The 23,495-nt window shown below is 45.0% G+C and overlaps 1 protein-coding gene across 2 annotated transcripts in view; it reads left to right on the top strand.

Annotated features, from left to right (window-relative positions):
- Nucleotides 1-23,495, top strand: part of RHCG (Rh family C glycoprotein) — a 158,753-nt gene that overhangs the window by 100,175 nt on the left and 35,083 nt on the right. For both annotated transcript variants that reach the window (XM_068272469.1, XM_068272468.1), the window contains exons 3-4: nt 15,034-15,184; nt 22,026-22,173. In XM_068272469.1, coding sequence (XP_068128570.1) covers nt 15,034-15,184; nt 22,026-22,173 — 299 coding nt within the window. The remainder of the gene's footprint in view (nt 1-15,033; nt 15,185-22,025; nt 22,174-23,495) is intronic.

Consider the following 23,495-nt stretch of genomic DNA (forward strand, 5'->3'; position numbering starts at 1 on the left):
AATTTACAGCAAGGCTCAGTGTAGAAGTAGGACATTTCTCCGAGGTCATGTGGTTTATTTATCCCTTGTTAGAGCAGGATTCCATCCCGCTCATATTAAAATCTAATCTCTTAATGATTCCTGATTAGTATCTCATGCTGACGGCGCACTGTAACACGTAGCCATTTCTCCTGGGTCACAAAGTCCCACCGAGTTTTGTGTCAGTGGCATACACATGCAAGACTACGTTGCTGACTTAGTTTTTTTATGTATACGGTGTGGTTTTGACCTATTTTCTGAAGCACTCTTCACAGGAGGACATAAAATTGAAATCAAAAAAGCCGCTCAGTTTATAATAAAAAAAAAGGGGGAAAACTTCCTGGAATATGAAAATGAGTAACTTTATGGAAACAATAACTGCTAAATGACAAAACAAAACAAAGTAGTCCTGGCTAAATACCAGAGCTCAATCCGACTGTATTCAATAAAGAAAAATGTCAGTCCTTTATCATCAAAATTGTCATGACTTTATACTTCGGATTATGTGATACAGTTGGCAATCCATCATTTCATACAATTAAAATAATCTTCAAAAGCAAATTAAAGTAAATCTGAAGCCATTTAAAAGCAAAAAAACAGATACTGAGGTAAGGAGAGGGAAGGCCCTGTTTCCTACAGAGTTGTCCTGTTCTGCTCATGGTCCACTTGTTCCCCCACAGGCTTTTCCATGTTTAACCACTTAAGGAACACTGGCTCCCCCCCCCCCCTCACCCCCTAGTGACCAGGCTATTTTTTTAAAATTCAATGCTCTGCAGCTTTAATAGCTCGCTGCAGAGCCAAACAACCTAGCACACAAATGAACTCCCCCCCCCCCCCCCTTTCTGCTTTCTGTTGGTGGGCTCTGATCACTGCTGCAAGCTTTTTTTTAATGTATTTATCTTTTAAAATAAAATTGTAATTTTTATTTTTTTTACTTTTCCCCAACCCTCCCTCCCCCAACAGCCATAGGCATCAGTCTATGAGAGGGGATCGCTTTTGGAGCCTCTCCAGGGGACAGCCGAGTGACAGGGCTGTCCCCAATACAGCGCTGCAGTAGATCGCAGCGCTGTACAATGTAAATAAACGCCGGTTTTGCCATCTAACTGTCTGTTAACGGGGATCGCCACTGGCAGACTGTTGATGGTGCGGAGCTCTGCCACTCAAGCGGGGATGCAGAGCGATCCCCTGCAATCTCCTACCCCAGGACTTGACACTAATCTGCATTACGTGGCAGAACGAGGTGATTAAACCCCCCAAAATTCGGGGAACACTTCCATGTAGAGGCAGAGCTTTGTGCAGTAGCTCTGCCTCTACTCGCGTCAGTCCCCGCTGATCGCCGCCTCTCCCCGCCCCTCTCAGTCTTCTTTCACTGAGAGGGGCTGGGAGAGGTGGATATCTGCATGGAAATTGACCCGATTGGAGGCAGAGCTACAGCACAAAGCTCTGCCTCCCCGGGGCAGCAAAATCCACGACCTTGAAAGTCGTGGAATATTGCCCCGGTATTTGGGGGGTTTAATTACCTCGTTCTGCTGCGGGAATGCAGCGTTTTAGCTGGGCTGATACTGCTTTACATAAATGTCTAATAAAAAGAGGATTCAGACTCTCTTTAAATATGTTTTTAGAAGAGAATGGAAGAAATGGTAATGGGAAAGAGAAAGTGGGGAGAATAGAACACCACCCAGTGGCTATAAAGTAATTTACAGGGATCACAGTGACATAACAATGCCTTTAATAGCTGTGTACAGGGACATGCCTTACTGACGACCAGCAAACAGGAATCACTGCTATTTAAGGGCAGCAATGCACTCCCATTAGTCTATTAATAAAGGTGAAATTTAGTTCACAGTGGTGCGTTGTGGTGCAACATAACAGCTGCATTTTAACTCGGCTTCACTGCAATGCACCACCTATGCAATGTTCACAATGGGTCACTGCGCTATAATGGAACGGGGCATTGTTACCGTAAAATGCGTGTGTTAACAGTGTCAGTGAAGCATACTTTTCATTGGTTGCAGTTACATACGTAAGGAATTTGACACCAGGTGTTGATTATATGGGAGGGTAGACGGGTTGGGGCGCCAAGTGTGTCAATGCAAATTTTGGGGGATTTGGGGGGAAAAGGAGTCCTCAGGATGTGGACGGAGATAACCATTATGAAACTCTGTACTCTATACAGTGCTGCAAGAGATGTCAGTGCTATATAAATACACATTAATAATATGATAGGACATTAGACTATGACTATGGTACCATAAGATTGTGAGCTCCTCTGTGGACAGTCAGAAAAGGGGGACAGACGAAAGAGGAGAATGAGTAGGAGGGGGGGGGGGGGGGGTAGATAAAGAGGTGGAGGCACAAGACAGAGAGTCTGGTGGGAAAGGAGAAATGGAAGGAAGGATTGTCACTGAGACTGCAGACATCACCAGTGCTGTTTGGCAGGTACATGCTGTTAAAAAAAAAGCCACTAAATTCTGAAAAGAGGAAAGGGTCATGGGGAAAGACAAGAGGGTGGGAGAGGGAGCTGGAAAAAGAAATTAGATTACCTGCAATCAAGCTAATCTAAATTGCCTGGAGTTTGCTTCTCTGCTCACTACAGAGGTTGACTGTCAGCACCTGTATCACTGGCTTCTGTAACAACAGACTGCCCTGAATTATTGATTAATTACTCTGATAGGATAAACAATCAATAGTCCAGGGCACTCTGGTATTACAGCAGCCAGTGCACATGGCTACTAATGACAGGCAACTTCTGAAGCACTAAACACATCCTGCCACATCTCCCTGTTACTGTCCCAGCAGCAGCACAGCAATCATTTTATCCACTCACCCTGCTGCTCTGCACATTCACGCACTGCAGGCTGTGTGTAGAGAGCGAGGAGACACATTGCCCACGGGACAGGAAGGGGTGTTACATCTAGTGCAGGAAGTAGTACAGTTCCCTGCACTGCCTGTTGCTATTTTCCCAAATGTTGCCCAAACTATGAAAAAAGGTCCCAGGTGGAAGAACACAGTGGCTGAGCACCACAGCGACACCCCTAGCCAGGACCGGGCTGAGACAGAGGCGAGAGCGGCTCCAGTCTCAGTGTGCAGTGTAGGGGGGGGGGGGGGCGGACAACTCACTCAGCTATCATTCCCCTATTGTGTTTGAAGCAGAGAGAAATAAGGAAAGGGGACACACGGCAGTAACTGCAAGCCAGATAACTAGAGATTAAGGCGTTGGGGGCCCTGGAGCACCTCTCTGCCCCTAGCCATGGCTACACCCGGTGCTGTGAGCACCTGCAGCCTTATGGTAGGTACGCCACCGATTGGTTGTATTCTGAACTGTAAGCGACTCAACGTGCAGATAACGTGTAGCGGCACTTTCGCAATGTGGTGCAATCCTGCTGTTACAAAGAATGCAATGCCCACTGTGAACCTAGCACTAGGGTTACTAAGACTATGTTTGACTTTCGTAAGGTTTTCTGCCATAAATCAAGCTCATTTCTACTTTCAACAGTTCATATAAAGTAAGTGCTTACAGGCTACCACAGTGCAGCTTGTTTATATTAAAGCTAATTAACCTACCAATGCTCAGACTGGGCAAACCCCGGTTTGGATCATGTTAGTGAATGTTTGTATATTTTGGTTTGTGGAAGATAATTAGGGAGCACACAGAGAATGAAAAATGTTTGCGTGAGTAAAACAATTCTGATGCTACAGGGCAGAATGCTTACTACTGAGAACTCATTGCTGCTATATTAGGGTCATCGTTGTCTTTCTCAAATCTCTGCTTTCGCAATACAGTCTGAGTAATTGTGCTGTTTACCTTCATTCTCCGAAGTGCTTTCTGTACTCTGTGAATGTCTCTTACGGCAGTTCTGTACCGTGTTTGTCACAGGTGCATTGCCAAAGGGAACAGGTTTCTTAATCCTTATTGTTAGTTTCAGAGTTGTCATCCAAAACTGATATGGTTTGAACAGAAAATAATTTCTTACCTGTGATGTGTGCAATGCGTATACTAAGCAGTCCTTCTGACATATTAATGCTCAGTGATTGTTGGACAGATGAGTGTAGTTCATTTTGGTAAAAAAAAAAGTGGGCTTTCCTGAAATCCACATGTCAAGTTATGTGATGGCTAAGATGCGTACCTCTACAGCAGGGGTGTTAAACTTAATTACATAAGGGGCCAAAAAAATCTAAAACATAGTGTAAGTTGGTGGCCAAAATGTTTACTGAGATCGAACACATACCGCTCCTCCCCCTTCCGCAGAGTAGCACAGTGGAGCACTTTAACATTTACCTGCTGCAGTACTGCTTCTGGGTCTCACTCTCATATTCCTGGGAGACACCCTCTCTATGAGGCATACTCCTGGCTTCGAATGGATGTCACGTGATTGGGAGAAGGAGGTATAGAAGCACAAAGTGTGTGGCTGCTAGGAAGAACAGGAGACACAACACATCACTGGAGCAAGTAAATATTACCCTGCTCCGCAGCACTACTCTGCAATGTGGAGAAATGCTGTCTGGGGGAGGGGAAAAGGTGTGTGTGTGTGTATGTGTGTGTGTGTGTGTGTGTGTGTGTGTGTGTGTGTGTGTGTGTGTGTGTGTGTGTATGTTTGTCTGTGTGTGTGTGGTACGACCCTCCATTGGGTTGGTGTAACGATTGGTGTCAGCACGCAGAGAGAATCTGATTATTGGTGGTCTGCAGTATCACCAAGAATGCAGATATATACCCGATTATTGATGATCTGCAGTATCACCGATAATCAGATATATTGCTAACCTCTGTACACCTATGGTATGTGAGTGTTTGGTGTAACAGTAATACTTTGAGTAATGCACCTGCTGAGCAGGTGATAAGAAGCAGCCTGGAATACTGCTTATGCTGACAGAGGAACCTTCCAACAGCCTGAGAATCTCCAAGGGGTGGAGTCAGGCTGAAGGTAGGAGGAACCTGCACAGGAGCGACACCTGAAGGGTGGATGTCACTAGCAGGTCAGGAGACTATCTCTTAAGGGAGAGAGAGTGTTCCCAAGGAAGAAACAGATATCAAACAATGCCTAGTCTTGGTGTGAGGTCCGTGGTCTCTACACCCAGGAACTAGTCTGATGCATAACATAAATGATAATACAATTCCCTAGTCTTGGGTGTGAGTTCCGTGATCATCAACACCCTGGAACTAGTCTGGAGCATAACATAAATGATAATACAATTCCCTAGTCTTGGGTGTGAGTTCCGTGATCATCAACACCCTGGAACTAGTCTGGAATATCACATAAATGATAACACAATTCCCTAGTCTTGGAAGAAACAGATATCAAACAATGCCTAGTCTTGGTGTGAGGTCCGTGGTCTCTACACCCAGGAACTAGTCTGATGCATAACATAAATGATAATACAATTCCCTAGTCTTGGGTGTGAGTTCCGTGATCATCAACACCCTGGAACTAGTCTGGAATATAACATAAATGATAACACAATTCCCTAGTCTTGGGTGTGAGTTCCGTGATCATCAACACCCTGGAACTGGTCTAACAAATCACAACAGTACAGGGTAATCTGGCTCAGTGTGAATTCCCAGGTCCACCTGGTTCAAATACACTGTAAGGATCTGACTATGGTCTGAGTGCTTCCACAAAGTGTTTGCAATGGCAGACAACCAGCAACTGACAAGCAAGCAGAATATATAGTAGCTGAACTCTGCTGCCCCGCCCGAGCCACTCAGCCAATCATGAGTCCAGCAGGAATCAGCTGATCGTCCTGATCAGCTGACACCTCCCCTGCTGGTACAAAGGTCCTGACTTCTGGCCCGCGCGCGTGTAGCTCTTCATCCATCTATGTGGACTAACAGACCCAGCCACTCCAAAGGCACGCTGCTGCGTACAAACCGCCACCTTGGACGCGGAATCAGCCGCCTTGCTTTCAGCACACGAGGCGGCTTTTCCGCGTTTTCTCACAGTTGGTGGTTTGGAGGGGGGGGGGGGCTATTCTTGCACCCCGGCTCAGAATGACAATGTTTCAATTAGAAAGACTGTTACCGGTCTACTCCTCTGGGTGAAAAGACAGTGTGCTGATATTTTACTAGTTACAGTGATGGACATTTGAAGCTCCTGGGGCGACATTTGGCCCGTGGGCCTTGTGTTTGACGCCTGTGATCTTTTAAAACTTTGGATGTAATTTCGACTTCTTAAAACACAAGGTATTTGGGATATTTCAGCTTCAAGCGGGCAACGGCAGTTTCCCAATTTGCAACATTTTGCAATCAATTTTCGGTTATTTGCGAATTGCCAAATGAAAGGACACCAGGTCTATAAAGTAAATCAAGGGAGCGTGTTTCCATTAGTGCAATGTGATCTGCCTGGTCACAAATTTCGGTTCTGCTGTATTATTTGAGCATTTGCGCTTGTGTAGATAGTATAGGAGCAAAGGAAAACTGCATAATACAATCACAGCGCTATGTGATTTTTCTTGCTATCCAGAAATTCAAACTTTTTTTATCCCACTTTTTACCTCCTCTGACCTGTACATCACATTTGTGCTATATTTTGGTAAACACACAGCACTAAACAGATACAACATATAGAATATAGAACCATAAGCTTCCAAACAACAAATCTAGATCATAAAAAATCATTAAAAAGTAAAAAGTTCAACATCCGGTCCCATTAGTCAGACTTCTATTCCCAACGCATCCTCTTAACCCAGATTCGGAGGGGGTAAAAACAGAAAAAAGAAAAGACAATAGTGAAGTATTCCCATTGGTCTTTTGCAATCCTACTGGGTTCCCCCATTCTGCCTGGCACCAATCTGTTTGCAGCAGCAGCAGAAATAGGGGGCTTATGAGTATTTGCGTGGTGTCGATCAAACACCGCTACCAGAGCGGATGCGGCGACCACCACATTCCCGAAACAAAGTCTGCAGCAAGTTATCATATGATCGCCAACGGGCGATGCAGCAAGTGTAACAGGAGCAAGGTGCAACGTGGCATGGACCAATGGGAATCCAAGTATCATACTTCTGGCCCAGCAGGGAGTATGTCACTAGGGGTAGGGTGGTGCTGTGCATATGACCCTGTCGTTGTACAGTGGTGCAGCCTGATTTCTGTGGTACAATGCAGTGCTTGTACTGCATCACACCGCTACTAATAGGTGTGAAACTGGCCTAAAGTTGCTGTGCGCTGGCAAATGGCAATGTGCTGCAATTTCACCTCAATTTGCGCAAGGTATGTAAAGTGCATTGTGAAAATCGCGCAACTTACCTAGCTAACGCATGTGTTGCTACCACTAACTACTACACTAGCAATGTGTGTTACATTAGTGTAACACACACATTGCTATTAACATGTCTATTACCTAAATACTGCAAGTTGTGCTATTTGTGAAACGCACATTACGTACCGTAACTATCAGTAAAGTTTTTACTTAAACTTAGTTCATTGACCCCATAGTATATTAATAGCCTAGATGTGGGTATTTGCTTAGTTGTCCAGGTTAAATGAATCACCAACCATATGCCTGCACACTTACCATTAAAACCCAACCAGAAATTACTGCAAAGGAAAGGACTGCTGAATTGAAATTGTATTGGCTAAAGCAGCCTTTTATTGCACAAAAAATAACCATAGCATACAAATAAATAAATGTTTGAATAATCAAACAAAAATAAACAAAAGGACCATAACTCAATGGAGAAAGTCCAGAGGTCACCAATAAAATGACACAGTCAACAAATGGGCACAATAACAGACTGGGGGACCACAGTGCTGCTCTTTCTTAAATGAAATTAAAATAAGTTAAAATCACTTTATCTGAAGAACCCCCACTGAGGGTGAATTTTTCCCAATCATTAGGTAACCATAACACACCACTGAAGTTACTTCCCTCCATGGCAATTGAGCAAGACATCCCATCCTTATGTTATCCTAGCCCCAGGCTCAGTAGACCCAGCTGATCCTGGATCGACTAAGTCCCAGAAGGAAAGGCTGCATTGCATAAAGATTAGAAAGGTTGTCCACCTTGGAGATGAACAAAGGAATCTTCCTGGGACTCCTACCTACTTCCTGGGTCATCACCCACCAATGTTGTATTTTTCTCCCTGACTTACCCCAATGCCTGTTTACCACCCCATCCCTGTCCTAACTACAGGCCTGGATTTACATCACAGGAACGTATAGGCACAGGTGTGCTGGCTGGCCCAGCTGTCACTTCTCCCATACTTCCCTTGCCAGTCATAGGTGGCTACAGGTGTCCCTTAGCATTAGGTAGGCAGCGGTACGCTTAGTATTAAGTAGCAAGTGGGAGGTCTCGTCAATGGAATGCCGAGAGCAGGCTGAGTAATGTCTCATTTACGCTCTGCTCGAGACTCTGCATAGGGAAGGAGAGAGAGAGAGGCATTAGGTGATGGGAATGAGCCACCTTTAGATAATCTTATGGTAAATCCAGTCCTGCCTAAATAAATAAGCCTACTACTTGACCCACTGCAAAACCCACCATCATAGCTGCCCTCCAACTAGCTGTGCTCAGTCCGGGCCTGCGTTCTAACTTTCTGTGAAGCTGCAAGGTCTAGCACAACCAAGCAGTTTAAAGAAAGCTAAAAAACAAAAAGCATTCCAGTTGATAATCAGGTCACTTTTTTGCAAGAGAAAGGTGAAATAACTGGGGGAGATGTCAATCTGTGGTAAAAAACAAAAAAAGAAAAAAGAAAAAAAAACAATACGTTCTCTTCACCTTTTCTTTGGCAAACAATAACTGCATGGCTTTACAACTATTTGACCACGTTCTTTTCAGTAGAATTTACACTAGAAAGTTTATAAATGAATTTATATGATAACAGCATTTGATCCTTATCTCACCTGAGAATTTTCTATCTGCCTCAACAGAAACAATCCTGTTGTAAAAGAACATGTCATCCTGTCTACGTCACTTACCAGACATTTCATTATATGATGCAAGCACTCACATACCAGTTCACTAGATTAATAAGTGTACACAGCTACATGCCTACAGGGCAGTCACAGCTACAATAAATTATAATTAAGAAGGTGACACCTTGCCTCTCCCTTGCTTTTTCACAATTATCTATAAGTGAAATATGAAATTCATTAAATGTGCAACGCTATTAAACCTATTAATTTGTTAACACCCAAAAATTTGGTCATTTTTTTTACTGCTGGAATTTACTTTTATGCTGTGCTAAATAAGGACACTGGATAAGTATGAGCAGCTATACTAAACTAATAAATACATTAAAAAGTAACCCTAAATCCATATAGGATGGCAAAACAAGGAGTAATGAAATCAAAATAAAATTAGTCATCAACTGCAATCAATATCAGAGGACAAACAAAAAAGTTCAAAAGGACCTTAAGAGCTCTTGTTTAGGATATACATGGCTTGATTCACTAACCGGCGCTAAGCCGGTTAGTGTGCCCTAAGACTTAGTGTGCGCAAACCACGGCGTTAGGTGGTTTGCGCCCCTGCTCACTGCGCGCGCAGCACGCATCGTGGGTAATAGTGCGCGGTGCAACAATAACGTTGCACCCGCTGCCCCGAAAACGGTGCATTGGGTGCCCGTTATGCAGCGCTTTGATGCGCCGCTTCGGGGGCAGCAGGTGCAACGTTTCAGGGGCAGCGGGTGCGACGTTATCGCTGCACCACGCACTACTATAGGCGCACCCGCGCTGTGTGCGCAGTGAGCGGGGCTGCGCGCAAAGTAGCTTTGCTAGCTTTGCGCGCAAAGTAGCTTTGCGCGCACTAGCAGCAAAAAATGGCTTTTCACACCGGCGCTAACACTTAGCGCCGGTTAGTGAATCAAGCCCACAGTATATTATAAACCTTCAAGCTGCGATATGGCCAAGAAAGTCTAGAGAATGGACACTTATAAAGGCTATCCACCTACTTTATAGCCAAAGCTTCAAAAACAGGCAAGGCCGGATTTTATACTTTTACCGCCCTGGAGCCAATTATGTTGATGCTCCCCTTCCATGTACAGCAGTGCACCTCCCATTTAATGAACAGCTCCCTCTTCCGTGTATATCATCCATGTATGCATCCCATTTCTTATATGTACACCTCCCTTGAGCATTAGCTTCCCCTTTTTATGTGTTGCTCCCTATTTGCATCTTTTTCTTTCATATGTACCAGCCACATTTCATGTCCATGTGCCTCCTGGGGCTGTAGCCGCCCAAGGCCCGGGCCTTTGTGGTTTTTCCATAAATATGGCCCCGAAAACAGGTATTCCACACTCCTTCCTTGAGATAAAAATCAATTATGCTTTATTTAAACATCCATTAAACAACAGCACAGGAGCTGATGCACTTCTGACCCTGCTGGGTCCTTAGTCATAGTTAAAATGTCATAGGCCTCAATTCACTAAGCTTTAGCAAACACTTTACCGAACGTTTGATAATTTACTTGATGGTAAAAATCTAATTTTGAATTCACTAAGGTGTTATAGATTTTTCTAACGTTTTATTGATAAAACATTTGCTAAATATATAACACCTTAGTGAATTCAAAAATAGATTTTAACCATCAGGTAAATTATCAAATGTTCGGTAAAGTGTTTGATAAAGCTTAGTGAATTGAGGCCATAGTGTAACAAACATTTTGTAACGATTGGGGTAGCAACACAGACGTCTGATTATGTGTGATCTGCAGAATCACCAATAATACAGACGCTATACCTGATTATGTGGTGATCTGCAGTATCACCAATAATACACGTATAGCTGGCAGAATACAAAGTATGTAGTGCTTGGTGTAACAGTAACAGAATAGTTTAGCTAGACCTCACCAGAGGAGCTGGTGGGCACTATCGGTACACAGTAACTGATTAGTTGGGCTTAACCTCACCAGAGGAGCTGATGGGTACTATTAGAACACAGTAACTGAATAGTTTGACAAAACCTCACCAGAGGAGCTGATGTGTACTATTAGAACACAGTAACTGAATAGTTTGACAAAACCTCACCAGAGGAGCTGGTGGGTATTATTAAAAGAGCACCTCACCAGTGACAAGGGCTCACTGGTGAGTAGAAAGGTCAGACAGGCTAGGATCAGTAACAGGCGGACAGGTACAGCACAGAATCGGCAGGCAAGAGAGTAGTAAGATATCAGGCAGTGTTCAGCAACAGAGTCAGATGGGCAGAAGTACAGAAACGATAAGCAAGAGTAGAGTCAGAGGGTAGCCAGAGTCATACACAGAATACCAATATACAGTAATACAATAATCCTAGTCTTGTGTGAAATCCCTGGTTTCCTCCCAGATCAAAGCACACCGGATACTATTTAAGGTCTAAACGCGAGCACATAAGTATTCGCAACAGCAGACAAGTTCCGAGTGAACAGTGAAGGCTTATGAAGCAGAGGAGACCCCACGGCCGCGCCCACAACAATCAGCCAATCCAGAACGCCGTGAGTCTCCTCTGACGTCAGCCGACGCGCCTCCTCCCCGCATAGAGGTCCTGTCTCCGCGCGCGCCCGCACAATACGGCAACCCTATGTGCAAAAGACAAACCCGTCCTCACCGTACTAGACACCAGAGGCACGGGCAAAGTCCCTGAACAGGCCGGCAAGGCGGCTGCGGAGACACCCTGCATGTCCGCAGCCGCCATTACTGCGGATGTTACACATTTATATACGGAAAGGCAACCCCCCCCCCCCTCACATTCCACCTGCAGTAGGTGCGGTGCTGATCTTAAAGTAATACTCACAGGATGTGAGGGATGGTGGAACTACATAGACAGCATTAACACTATTTACATAGAGAGTGACAGGTATAAGCTAGTTTTACATTGAGGGAATGTGTTGCTTACCCTGTAAAAGCAGGATTGCAACATAATGGAGGAGAAAAGTTATATAGTGCTATGTGCAGGGCACAACACATAGTGGAGCATACAGTCCATGAAAAGTATGCTTCACTACAACTGTAAACACACATGTTGTGTGGTCCCACAGCATGCCCTGAGACTTTTCAACAGGTTGCATGTCACCGCACTACTAATGATGTGAACGTACCATTACAATATGATGCTCCTCCATTACCTGCTCCAGCGCTTCATAGGCTATCCTCTTCTTCTTGGCAGCTCTATGCTGCCATCCTTTCACTCCCGATCACGTGACATGCATCAGGAGCTGGGAAAAAGAGGAGACTCAGCACAGTGCTGGAGTAGGTAGATATTCAGGTAGATATTCACTGCTCTGCTGTGCTTAATCTGCAACGTGGAGAGGAGGTGCAGGCCCCCATAGCCCCAGGAGTCACAGAGGCTATTGTTATGCCAGTGAAGCCTTATGACTTATTGTTACACTACTGACCATCTTGGTCAAACTGATTGTTCGTGTTTACATAACTATCTTAAATGCAAAAAAGGAACACACTTTAGGTTGAAACCATACAATTAAAATGCACATCCACTTCAAAGGACAAATTTCAGTTTTCACATTCCACTGGACCTTTTTTTCACTATTCTGTATTTGCATTTAAAGGGGTTCTGTGGTGGTCTGGAAAAACAAAAAGTGTCACTTATCTGGGGCTTCTAACGGCCCCCTGCAGATATCCTGTCCAGCGTCGTCACTGAAGAATCCTCTGTTCCCCGTCGCGGGTCACCGTCCAAGTATTCATCTAACTAGACGAATGTCACTGCGGCTGAGCGGCTGCGTGCGACCTTGCTCCAGCTCGCATCTCCGGGCACCTACCGCGCAGGTGCAGTACGAAGATGCGAACTGGAGCGTAGCCGCAGTGATATTCATCTAGTTAGACAAATAATTGGACGGTGACCCATGGCAGGGAACAGCGGATTCTTCAGTGACGGCGCAGGACAGGATATCTGCAGGGGGCCATTAGAAGCCCCAGGTAAGTGACACTTTTTGTTTCTCCAGACCACCACAGAACACTTTAACCTGTAGCCGACCGCATCACGCCAATGTGTATGGCTGTGGCAGCAGCCCCAGGACCGCCTAACGCCAATCGGCGTAAAGTCTTGGGGCTCTGTTTTGCAGGAGATCGCGCGCAGGCTGCGTGCGCATCTCCTGCTTAGTGGGCGAAGTGGAGCTCCTCCTTCAGTCTCCAAGCGGCAAACGCCGCTCGGGAGACTGTTAGATGGCGAAACCATCATCTAATAACATTGTACAGCGATGCGCTCTTCAGCAGCGCTGTACTGGGGACAGCCAGAAGTGATCGGCTGTCATAGGCTGAAGCCTATGACAGCTGATCACGGGGATTGGCTGGTGGGGGGAGGGAGGGAGATGGGTTTACAATAATAATTTTAAAAAAACACCTTTTTTTATTAAAAAAAACACACATAAATACACAAATAAACAAACAAACATCTGGGGGGGCGATCAGACCCCACCAACAGAGAGCCCTGTTGGTGGGGAGAAAAGGAGGGGGGAATCACTAGTATGCTGTGTTGTGCGGCCCTGCAGCTTGGCCTTAAAGCTGCAGTGGCCCATTTTACATAAAATGGCCTGGTCATTAGGGGGGTTTAACACTGTGGTCCTCAAGTGGTTAAAGAGAAACTGCAAGGAGATTTTTTTTTTTTGCATAAAACAAAGGAAAAGAGAGCGTGTTATGAGGAAAAGAAAAAGAAGAGATAAGCAAAAGAGAGAGGAAAAAATCTTCTTAGCCTGTAAGGCTTTTTTCACATCTAAAATCGAAATCGCAAACGCCAGCGTTTTGCAATTTTGTGAGTGATGTTTTTTTCCCCTCCTGGCGCTCACCTTCGTGCTATGATTTTTTGTAAAGCGCTTTTCATAGCGCTTCTGCAGAGAGATTTTTTTTTTACTTCCTGATGCAAGTCAGGAAGTGAAATATTTGACCCGGAAAAGAATAAATACAATGTATTTATTCTTAAAAGCACAATCACAATCTCTGCACAAGGCGATTTTGTTAGCGTTTTGCCCTTTCCCTATACCTTCCATTGTATAAAAATCGCCCTAAAAAAGGTACATGCAGCGCTTTGCTAAGCGGAAAACTGACGAAACGGTCAGATATGAATTATCCCATAAGGATTAACTACCTCACGACCACCCCACTCCCATGGGCGTGGACGTGGCGGCAGCCCCAGGACTACCTAACGCCAATTGGCGTCAAGTCCTGGGGCCGGCTACTGCAGGAGATTGCGCGCAGGCTGTGCGCGCAACTCCTGCTTGGGGGCGGAGCTCCACACCGCCTTCAGTCTCCGAGCAGGAGACTGTTAGACAGCGTAATCGTAGTCTATTTACATAGTACAGCGATGCGATCTGCAGCAGCACTGTACTGGGGACACCTGGGGCATAAAAGAGTGATCGCTGTGATAGGCTGGCCAGGGGAGGGGTGGAGGGAGGGTGAAAAAAAAACAAAAAACAATTATTTATTAAAAAAAGACAATAAATATTTATTTAAAAAAAAAGAATCAACTGAGGGGCAATCAGACCCCACCAACAGAGAGCTCTGTTGGTGGGGGGAAAAGGGGGTGGGGGAATCACTTGAGTGCTGAGTTGTGCGGCCCTGCAGCTTAGCCTTAAAGCTGCAGTGGCCATTTTAGTAAAAAAAAAGGCCTGGTCTTTAGGGGGGTTTAGCACTGTGGTCCTCAAGTGGTTAATTGCACTAGGGATTTTAGGGCATTTAATATCGCCATTGCTAAAAAAAAAACCCGCAAAACACCCTAGGTGTGAACGAGCCATCAGTGTTAATTAGAAAAAATTGCCTCATGCAGCATGGGAGGAATCATGTTTACCACAGGCTATAGTATGTGTTCAAGGAAAAAATCAAGCAGCCAGTTACTATTTGTTTTTAAATCTTTTTATTGTGGAAAGATAGAAAAACAGCTGGTTACAAGATAACATCTTTACAAATACAGCCACTTTTTGGGGGGGGGGGGGGGGGGGGGCGCATGCAATTTGGTGCAGGATATTGATTTCAACAAGCTGCATTTTTGCATCCGAAATAGCGTGTGGAAAACAGCCGTGATTCTGTATTAGCGGTAATAGGCCTTTAGTAGTTAGTACTGGCTTTCAGTCATTTGCATGAATACTAATCTATGTCATTTTTTTCTAGCCTCATCAACGCTGATTTCTGTGTGGCATCTGTGTGCATTGCCTTTGGTGGAGTTCTGGGCAAAGTCAGCCCTGTACAAGTGATGCTGATGACCTTGTTCCAAGTGACACTCTTTTCAGTGAATGAGTTTATTCTTCTATCAGTGCTCCATGTAAGATTTATGTTTATATTAGTTCTATTTTATTAACGACCTGGTTCAGGTTCATGTTTCGTAATACACATTGTATAGACTATAACATTATTTCCAATGCAAAAAATGTCATTCATTGCATTCATTCATTGCACATAAACCCTTTTTGCATTGTTCCCTTATGTATTTCATTCCATATTTGTTTTCTTTTAAATAATAGCAGTTGCCTGACAGTCCTGCTGATCTCTCTGGCATTGGTGGTGTCAGAATCACACACCTGAAACATGCATGCAGCTAATCCAGTCAGACTGTAGTCATAATTCATAAACATCTGATCTGCAAGCTTGTGCAGGATCTATACCTAAAAGTATTAGAGGCAGTGGATCAACAGGACAGGCAGGCAACTTTTATATATACCGGCTGCCAGGGGCTGGTTGAAGCCCCCGGTAAGTAGATCTTTTTTTTTTTATTTCCTGTCCTTTAAGGTGAATGGAAATTTCCTCTGTCAAGAAGCAGGCCAAGGAACCACACCCAGTGTTTATTTTTTTCAAGGTTCCATGGACTTGATTCACTAAAGCGTGCTAACACAGTTAGGGCTGGTTCAGACGGACGCTTGCAGAGCGTTCATGGGCGTCCGCAGAAATTTTTCCAGGGGGAGGCAAAAGTGGGGGGGATAAAGCAATGCGGCGCGCGCAGCGCGCCGCGCCGAAAAATGGGCGTGGCCATGCAACAGAACATGGGCGTGGCCATGGGTGGAGCCAAATATACAGGAACTTAGAAGTGGTGGAGGTGGGCCCACCCAGCAAAATGTTAGATGAAGCCCCCTTTTCTACAAAAAATAATGCCCACAATAAATATTTGGCAGGAGCATTCTGAGCAGTAGCAGGAGCATTCCCTCCCACACTGACTAGATCTCAATAATGCCTTCCTGCAGTAAATATTAAAATATGATCAGTTACATCACATCAGCGGCTAAAAGAGCAAATGTCAAATCTGCTACACAAGAGCTGTAGCAAGGCCAAAAATATAACAAAAACCAAATATGCTGAGGACGAGCTACGGCTGAAGAGCAGATCAGTGCTAGTCAGAGGATTCCAAAAACATGTTTTACACAGGCAGCAATGCAACACACACACACACACCCACACACTGCTTACACCATACACACTGCAAATACCACACACATCACATACACCACACGCACTGCACAAACCAAACATACCGCACACCACAGCGTAAAAACTGCTTACACCATACACAGTGCAAATACCACACACACTGCACAAACCAAACATACCGCACACCACAGCACACAAACTGCTTACACCATACACACTGCAAATACCACATACATCACATACACCACAAACACATACTGTACACCACAGCGCACCGGCGTACCTACCGGGGATGCGACCCCCTCAGCCGCAGGGGGGCCCGGGGCTGCTCTGGGGCCCGCTCACTGTGCGTGGGGGGAGCGCTGCTCTGGACCCCCCAGCAAGGTGCTTCATTCCCCGCAGCCCAGCAGCCTGCATAGTCTCCGGCAGGCAGAGCAGGGCTACGGCAAGATGGCCGCCGAAGAAGCCCTACACTGGAGACTATTTGTGTCTCTAGTACAGGGCTTCGGCAGCCATCTTGCCGTAGCCCTGCACTCTGCCTGTCAGCGCGGGAGATGTGCTGCAGGAGGACTCGGGGAGCTGCGAGCCAGATGCCAGGAGAGGAGAAGACTTCTGTCAGGTAAGTGGATTGTTTTTTTTTCACAGGTGCATTTTTTTTTTCTAGTGTCTGCTGCCTACATTGTGATTTTATGGTGTCTGCTTGCCCACATTACGATTTTCAGGTGTCTGCTGCCCACATTACGATTTTCAGGTGTCTGCTGCCCACATTACGATCTTCAGGTGCCTGCTGCCCACATTACGATTTTCAGGTGCCTGCTGCCCACATTACGATTTTCTGGTCACTGCTGCCCACATTGCGATCTTCAGTTGCCTGCTGCCCACATTACGATTTTCAGGTGCCTGCTGCCCACATTACGATTTTCAGGTGCCTGCTGCCCACATAACGATTTTCAGGTGCCTGCTGCCCACATTACGATTTTCTGGTCACTGCTGCCCACATTGCGATTTTCAGGTGTCTGCTGCCCACATTACGATTTTCAGGTGTCTGCTGCCCACATTACGATTTTCAGGTGCCTGCTGCCCACATTACGATTTTTTGGTCACTGCTGCCCACATTGCGATCTTCAGGTGCCTGCTGCCCACATTACGATTTTCAGGTGCCTGCTGCCCACATTACGATTTTCAGGTGCCTGCTGCCCACATAACGATTTTCAGGTGCCTGCTGCCCACATTACGATTTTCTTGTCACTGCTGCCCACATTGCGATTTTCAGGTGTCTGCTGCCCACATTACGATTTTCAGGTGTCTGCTGCCCACATTACGTTTTTCAGGTGCCTGCTGCCCACATTACGATTTTCAGGTGTCTGCTGCCCACATTACGATATTCTGGTGACTGACTGCTGACCACATTACGATTTTCAGGTGCCTGCTGCCCACATTACGATTTTCAGGTGTCTGCTGCCCACATTACGATTTTCTGGTCACTGCTGCCCACATTACGATTTTCTGGTCACTGCTGCCCACATTGCGATTTTCTGGTCACTGCTGCCCACATTGCGATTTTCAGGTGTCTGCTGCCCACATTACGATTTTCAGGTGTCTGCTGCCCACATTACGATTTTCAGGTGTCTGCTGCCCACATTACGATTTTCTGGTCACTGCTGCCCACATTGCGATTTTCAGGTGTCTGCTGCCCACATTACGATTTTCAGGTGTCTGCTGCCCACATTACGATTTTCAGGTGTCTGCTGCCCACATTACGATTTTCAGGTGTCTGCTGCCCACATTACGATTTTCAGGTGTCTGCTGCCCACATTGCGATTTTCAGGTGTCTGCTGCCCACATTGCAATTTTCAGGTGTCTGCTGCCCACATTGCGATTTTCTGGTGTCTGCTGCCCACATTACGATTTTCTGGTGTATGCTGCCCACATTAGGATTTTCTGGTGACTGCTGCCCACATAAGGAATTTTCTGGTGACTGCTGCCCACATTAGGATTTTCTGGTTTGTGCTGCAACCATATTATGATATTCTGGTGACTGCTGCCCACATTAGGATTTTCTGGTGACTGCTGCCCACATTACAATATTCTGGTGACTGCTGCCCACATTAGGATTTTCTGGTGACTGATGCCCACATTGCGATTTTCTGGTGACTGCTGCCCACATGGCGATTTTCTGGTGACTGCTGCCCACATTGCGATTTTCTGGTGAACTCTGCCCACATTACGATTTTCTGGCCCACATTACGATTTTTCTGGTGAACACTGCCCACGTTACGATTGTCTGGTGAATGCTGTCCACGTTACAATTTTCTGGTGAACGCTGCCCACATTACGATTTTCTGGCCCACATTACGATTTTCTGGTGAACACTGCCCACGTTACGATTGTCTGGTGAATGCTGTCCATGTTACAATTTTCTGGTGAACGTTGCCCACATTACGATTTTCTGGTGAACTCTGCCCACATTACGATTTTCTGTCCCACATTACGATATTCTGGTGAACGCTGCCCACATTACGATTGTCTGGTGAATGCTGTCCACGTTACAATTCTCTGGTGACTGCTGCTCACGTTACGATTTTCTGGTGAACTCTGCCCACATTACGATTATCTGGTGAACTCTGCCCACATTACGATTTTCTGGTGAACTCTGCCCACATTATGATTTTCTAAAGACCCACATTACGATTTTCTGGCCCACATTACGATTGTCTGGTAAAATGCTGCCCACTTTACAATTAATTTACAGTGAAACGCTGCCCCATTACGATTATTTGGCACCTATGGGGGGGGCCCCATCCAAATATTCGCAGGGGGGCCCAGTGATTTCTAGTTACGCCCCTGCCACAGCGCACAAACTGCTTACACCATACACACTGCAAATACCGCACACCGCAAATACCACACACATCACATACACCACACACCTCACAAACCGCCCACACCACACATACTGAACACACCACATACCACAAACCGCTTACACCGCAAATACCACACAAAGAACACACATCACACTGCACAAACTGCTCACACCACACACTGCAAATACTGCACACACAGCTCCATATCAATGTGCATTCACAAAAACACATACATATATATACAAACACACACCAGTTTTTTTAAAAGGCCTTTTGTCCAGCAGCACACTGTTGTACCTGAAGACTGTTTTGTAGCCTCATCCAGTGCAGGAGAGTGTGACTTTGAGGCTCCAGTGTGCTATATTCAGCCCTGGGATTCTGAGAATGCAGGATAGTGGAGGAGGGGGGGCGTGTACAGGAAAGCCAGCATGCTGTGCTAACATCAAGATCCCCTGCTGTGCAGTCTCCTCTCACCTCCTCAGCTGTGTCAGCAAGGTAAGTCCTGGGATGCTGAATAGCCCTGGAAGCCCTGTCATCACTCAGCCTCCCTGGACAACTGGCTGCTGTAGGCAGCTTTCCCGTCCTGTACAGTGTGCTGCCTCAACTGTCACCCCCGAGAGAGCTGCTTCTGTCCCTGAAACTGTGCGCCGCCATATTGTTGTAGCCCAGCACAGAAACAGCAGCTTCTGATTGGCCCTTAGCTCAGAATCAGAGCAGGAAAACATGCCCAGCCCACAGCTGCCGGCCCGTCCAATGATTTACGGATCTGGCAGTGACAGAAATTTACTGCTGCCAAATAGCAACACAGCCGCCCGCCAGTCCCTGCCTGCTATCGCTGATCATCCAGCCACCCAGGGAGAGTGACTGTACCCCTGAGAGCTGTCTCTGACTGGCGGCTCGATACTTCTGGGTTCGGGTGGCTAGGGGGGGGCAGCAGCTGGCCAGGGGGTGGCGTCTGCCCCATTTTGCCATATGTGCGGATGCCCATGAGAGCGTTTACAGCCAGCGTTCAGGGCTTGGTGTTAAACGCTCCCATTCAAGTGAATGGGAGCGTTTGTACCAAGCTTTCAAGCGCGTTTACACAAACGCAGCGTTTGGGTCCCGATTTTCCCTGGCGTTCAAGGAGCCCCTGGAAGCTACATGTAGCTTCCAGGGGAGGTTAACCGCGACGGCTAATGTCCCCCTAGGGGAAGAAAAAACGCGACCGCATCCAAACGCACACGAACGCTGCTGAACGCGACGCCAGCAAACGCAACGCCTCCAAACGTCCGTCTGAACCAGCCCTTAGCACGCTTAAAAGCTTTGCACGTGCAAATTAGGGTGCTACCAGTAGTTTGCACGGGCAAAGCTGTTACTGATCGCGCACTATTTGGTGCGTGTGAAACGTTGCACCGCCCGCGTGCAAAGTACGCTTATCAGGCTATTTTGCACGCGGACGGACATATTAGCACGCGAAAAGGCACTTTGCACGTGCTAAGGGGCTCTTCACTGGCGTGCTAACACTTAGCATGCTTTAGTGAATCAAGCCCTATGTGTAGCTGAATTCTAGGCTAGCCTTGCAGGATTATGGGCAGTGTTACAAATCATGATGGCAGCAGCTGGGCCACTGACATATTTCAACACACAAATAAGGGGTTTTGAATTCTATTAATGTTTTATGATACCTTTAATATGCGCAACTAGAGAGAACCAGAGCATTTAGTGATGTATTTTGTGTCCCCTCCAGTCTGGCTTCTGCTCTCACCATTCCACTGAAACAGTCCGTATTAAAGTTGAAAAATGTAAAGGCCAATTTCTCTGTACTAATATTCAAGACTTCTCACGAGTGTCTCCTCTCCTTTGGAACTCTCTCCCACAGCCTGTCCGTCTTGCTCCAAGCTTGGAAACCTTCAAGTGCACCCTTAAAATGCATCTCTTCACACAAGCCTTTAATTTGTTACAGCTAGAATTGAAGGCTCGCAGCCTCTTCCACTAACCTCTTTATCTTTTTATTATGTCAAAGGTCCCAGCACTTTTATTCAGCACAGAAATTACGCCACCTTGCCAACACACATCACAGGTCACTGAACATTCTTATAACATGTCAGCGGTCAGAACTTTTCTGTAGCTTCAACGGCCATTGTAACTTCCTGCAACATTTCAGTGGTTAGCTTAAAGTGAACCTGAGGTAAGAGTTAAATGGAGGCTGCCATATTTATTTCCTTTCAAGCAATGCCAGTTGCATGGCTGTCCTGCTGATGCTCTGCTTTTAGCCATAGACCATGTACAAGCATGCAGCGGATCAGGTGTTTCTGACAATACTGTCAGAACTGACAAGATTAGCTGCATGCTTGTTTCTAGTGTAATTCAGACACTACTGCAGCCAAATAGATCAGCAGGGCTGCCAGGCAACTAGTATTGTTTGAAAGGAAAACAAATATGGCAGCCTTCATATCACTCTCACCTAAGGTTCACTTTAATGAATTTGCGATTATTAGATATTTCACAGTTTCTGGCAGGAAGCCGACTGCTCTTTCTAACAACTCACACTATAAATATGGACAGGCCCAGAACATTTAAGCTACTTTGAGTTGATTAGCTCTGTTGTTTTTTTATAATGACGAATGTCCATATGTAAAATTCAAAGACCTTAGTTAAAATGTAGAACTAATTGCAGGAATGTTAATAAAATGTTCATCTTGTGGTGTACTTCATTTTATGGTCTATTTAATAATTGTGAAACTATTAAACTTTCAGTAAGCATAAGCTTTTAAGTGCTATGGGAGTCTTAATAACATTATGTTAATGTTAGGGAAAACATCGTAATAGAGCCTTTTAGCATTTTTATAGAGGGTTATGTTAATATTTAACTACTGAGCCTCAATTTATTTGTTGCAGGTTAATGATGCTGGGGGGTCTATGACTATCCACACATTTGGAGCATATTTTGGACTAACAGTGGCCTGGATCTTACAACGGCCACATTTAAAAGAAAATAACAAAAATGAAGGTTCAGCATATAATTCTGATATATTTTCAATGATTGGTGAGTTTTATACATATTTAAGAGTAATGATTGTTTCTTATATTTTTATTATTGTCTTTTTTTTATTTATAAAATGCCAGCATACTACTCGGTGCTGTACATTAAACATGGGTTAGAGCAGAAACCTGAGACAATAAAAACATGACCAAAAGAGCCAAACTGCACCATCTTGCTTAGTTATACCACCTCTAGCATTTAGTTGTATAGGAGTACATTTACGAGAAGCCATTACGTTTTCCATGCACATGCAGAGCATGTTAAAGCAAACATGAAGCGAAAATAAACTTGTGATATAATGAATTGTAAGTGTAGTACAGCTAAGAAACAGAGCACTACCAGCAAAGAAATGATTCTCATATTGTTTCCAGTACAGGAAGAGTTAATAGTTGTTTTCTATGCAAAAGAGCTTCTCTGAGCTCTCTGACCCAACTTGGCTACAGCAGCTGTTCTCTGGAGCACTTATACATCAAATAAACAGAGACACATTTATATAGGATTTTCCTCCAGGGAAGTTCAAAGGGTCATTAGCTCTTCTCTTTGTTATAGTTTAAAATACAGAGTGTGATTTGTATATTGGAAATATGACAGACTTATGCAATGTTATAAAAAAAGCTGCTTTATAAATACAATAAATAAATAAATATCTGAAAATAAAAATATGAGACTATTTTTGTTGCTAATTATACAATACATTGTGTCATAAGTTTTTTTTCACTTCACTGTAACTTTAAGTTTACTGACATTTATGCAAACTATGTACACACAAAAAATGTAACGCACTAGGCGGTATTTGCTCTGTCAAAATATACACATTGGCCTAACTCTTAAGTAATAAAATACTACAAACAGTTACAAAGATAGCTCAATTTGGTAATATCTTTGTAACAAGCTTTATAGAAAAATGTTCAAAAATGTTTAGTACATTAAAAGTGAACATTAATATTGGAAAAAAAACTCTTAAAAACTAAGACAACAGTTAAGGATAGAGTCCTTAGCTCAATCATGTTAAAGAGTAACTGTCAGGCTGCAGAAGCTAATTTAAACCTCTATTCTCCTGTGTTAAACAGTTTAGAAGGAAGCCATAAAGCCATTAGTGAAGATAAAAATCTCAGTTACCTTTGATGTGTGCTTATCAGAAAGGCTGTTATAGAACCATAAGGACGCAAGCCGCATACTAAACTGCAAAGCATTCTGGGGCCCTCCCCTCGGCTGCTAATGAGACGTTACAGGAGCTTCTAATCAGTCCAGCGCGTAGCACTGATAAATATCCGGGCAGAGTAAACTGCAGGAGTCAGCTATTGTTCCTAGCCACATGGCTCATT

This window comes from Hyperolius riggenbachi, chromosome 3, assembly GCF_040937935.1.
Source record: "Hyperolius riggenbachi isolate aHypRig1 chromosome 3, aHypRig1.pri, whole genome shotgun sequence".
NCBI classification, from domain to species: Eukaryota; Metazoa; Chordata; class Amphibia; order Anura; family Hyperoliidae; genus Hyperolius; species Hyperolius riggenbachi.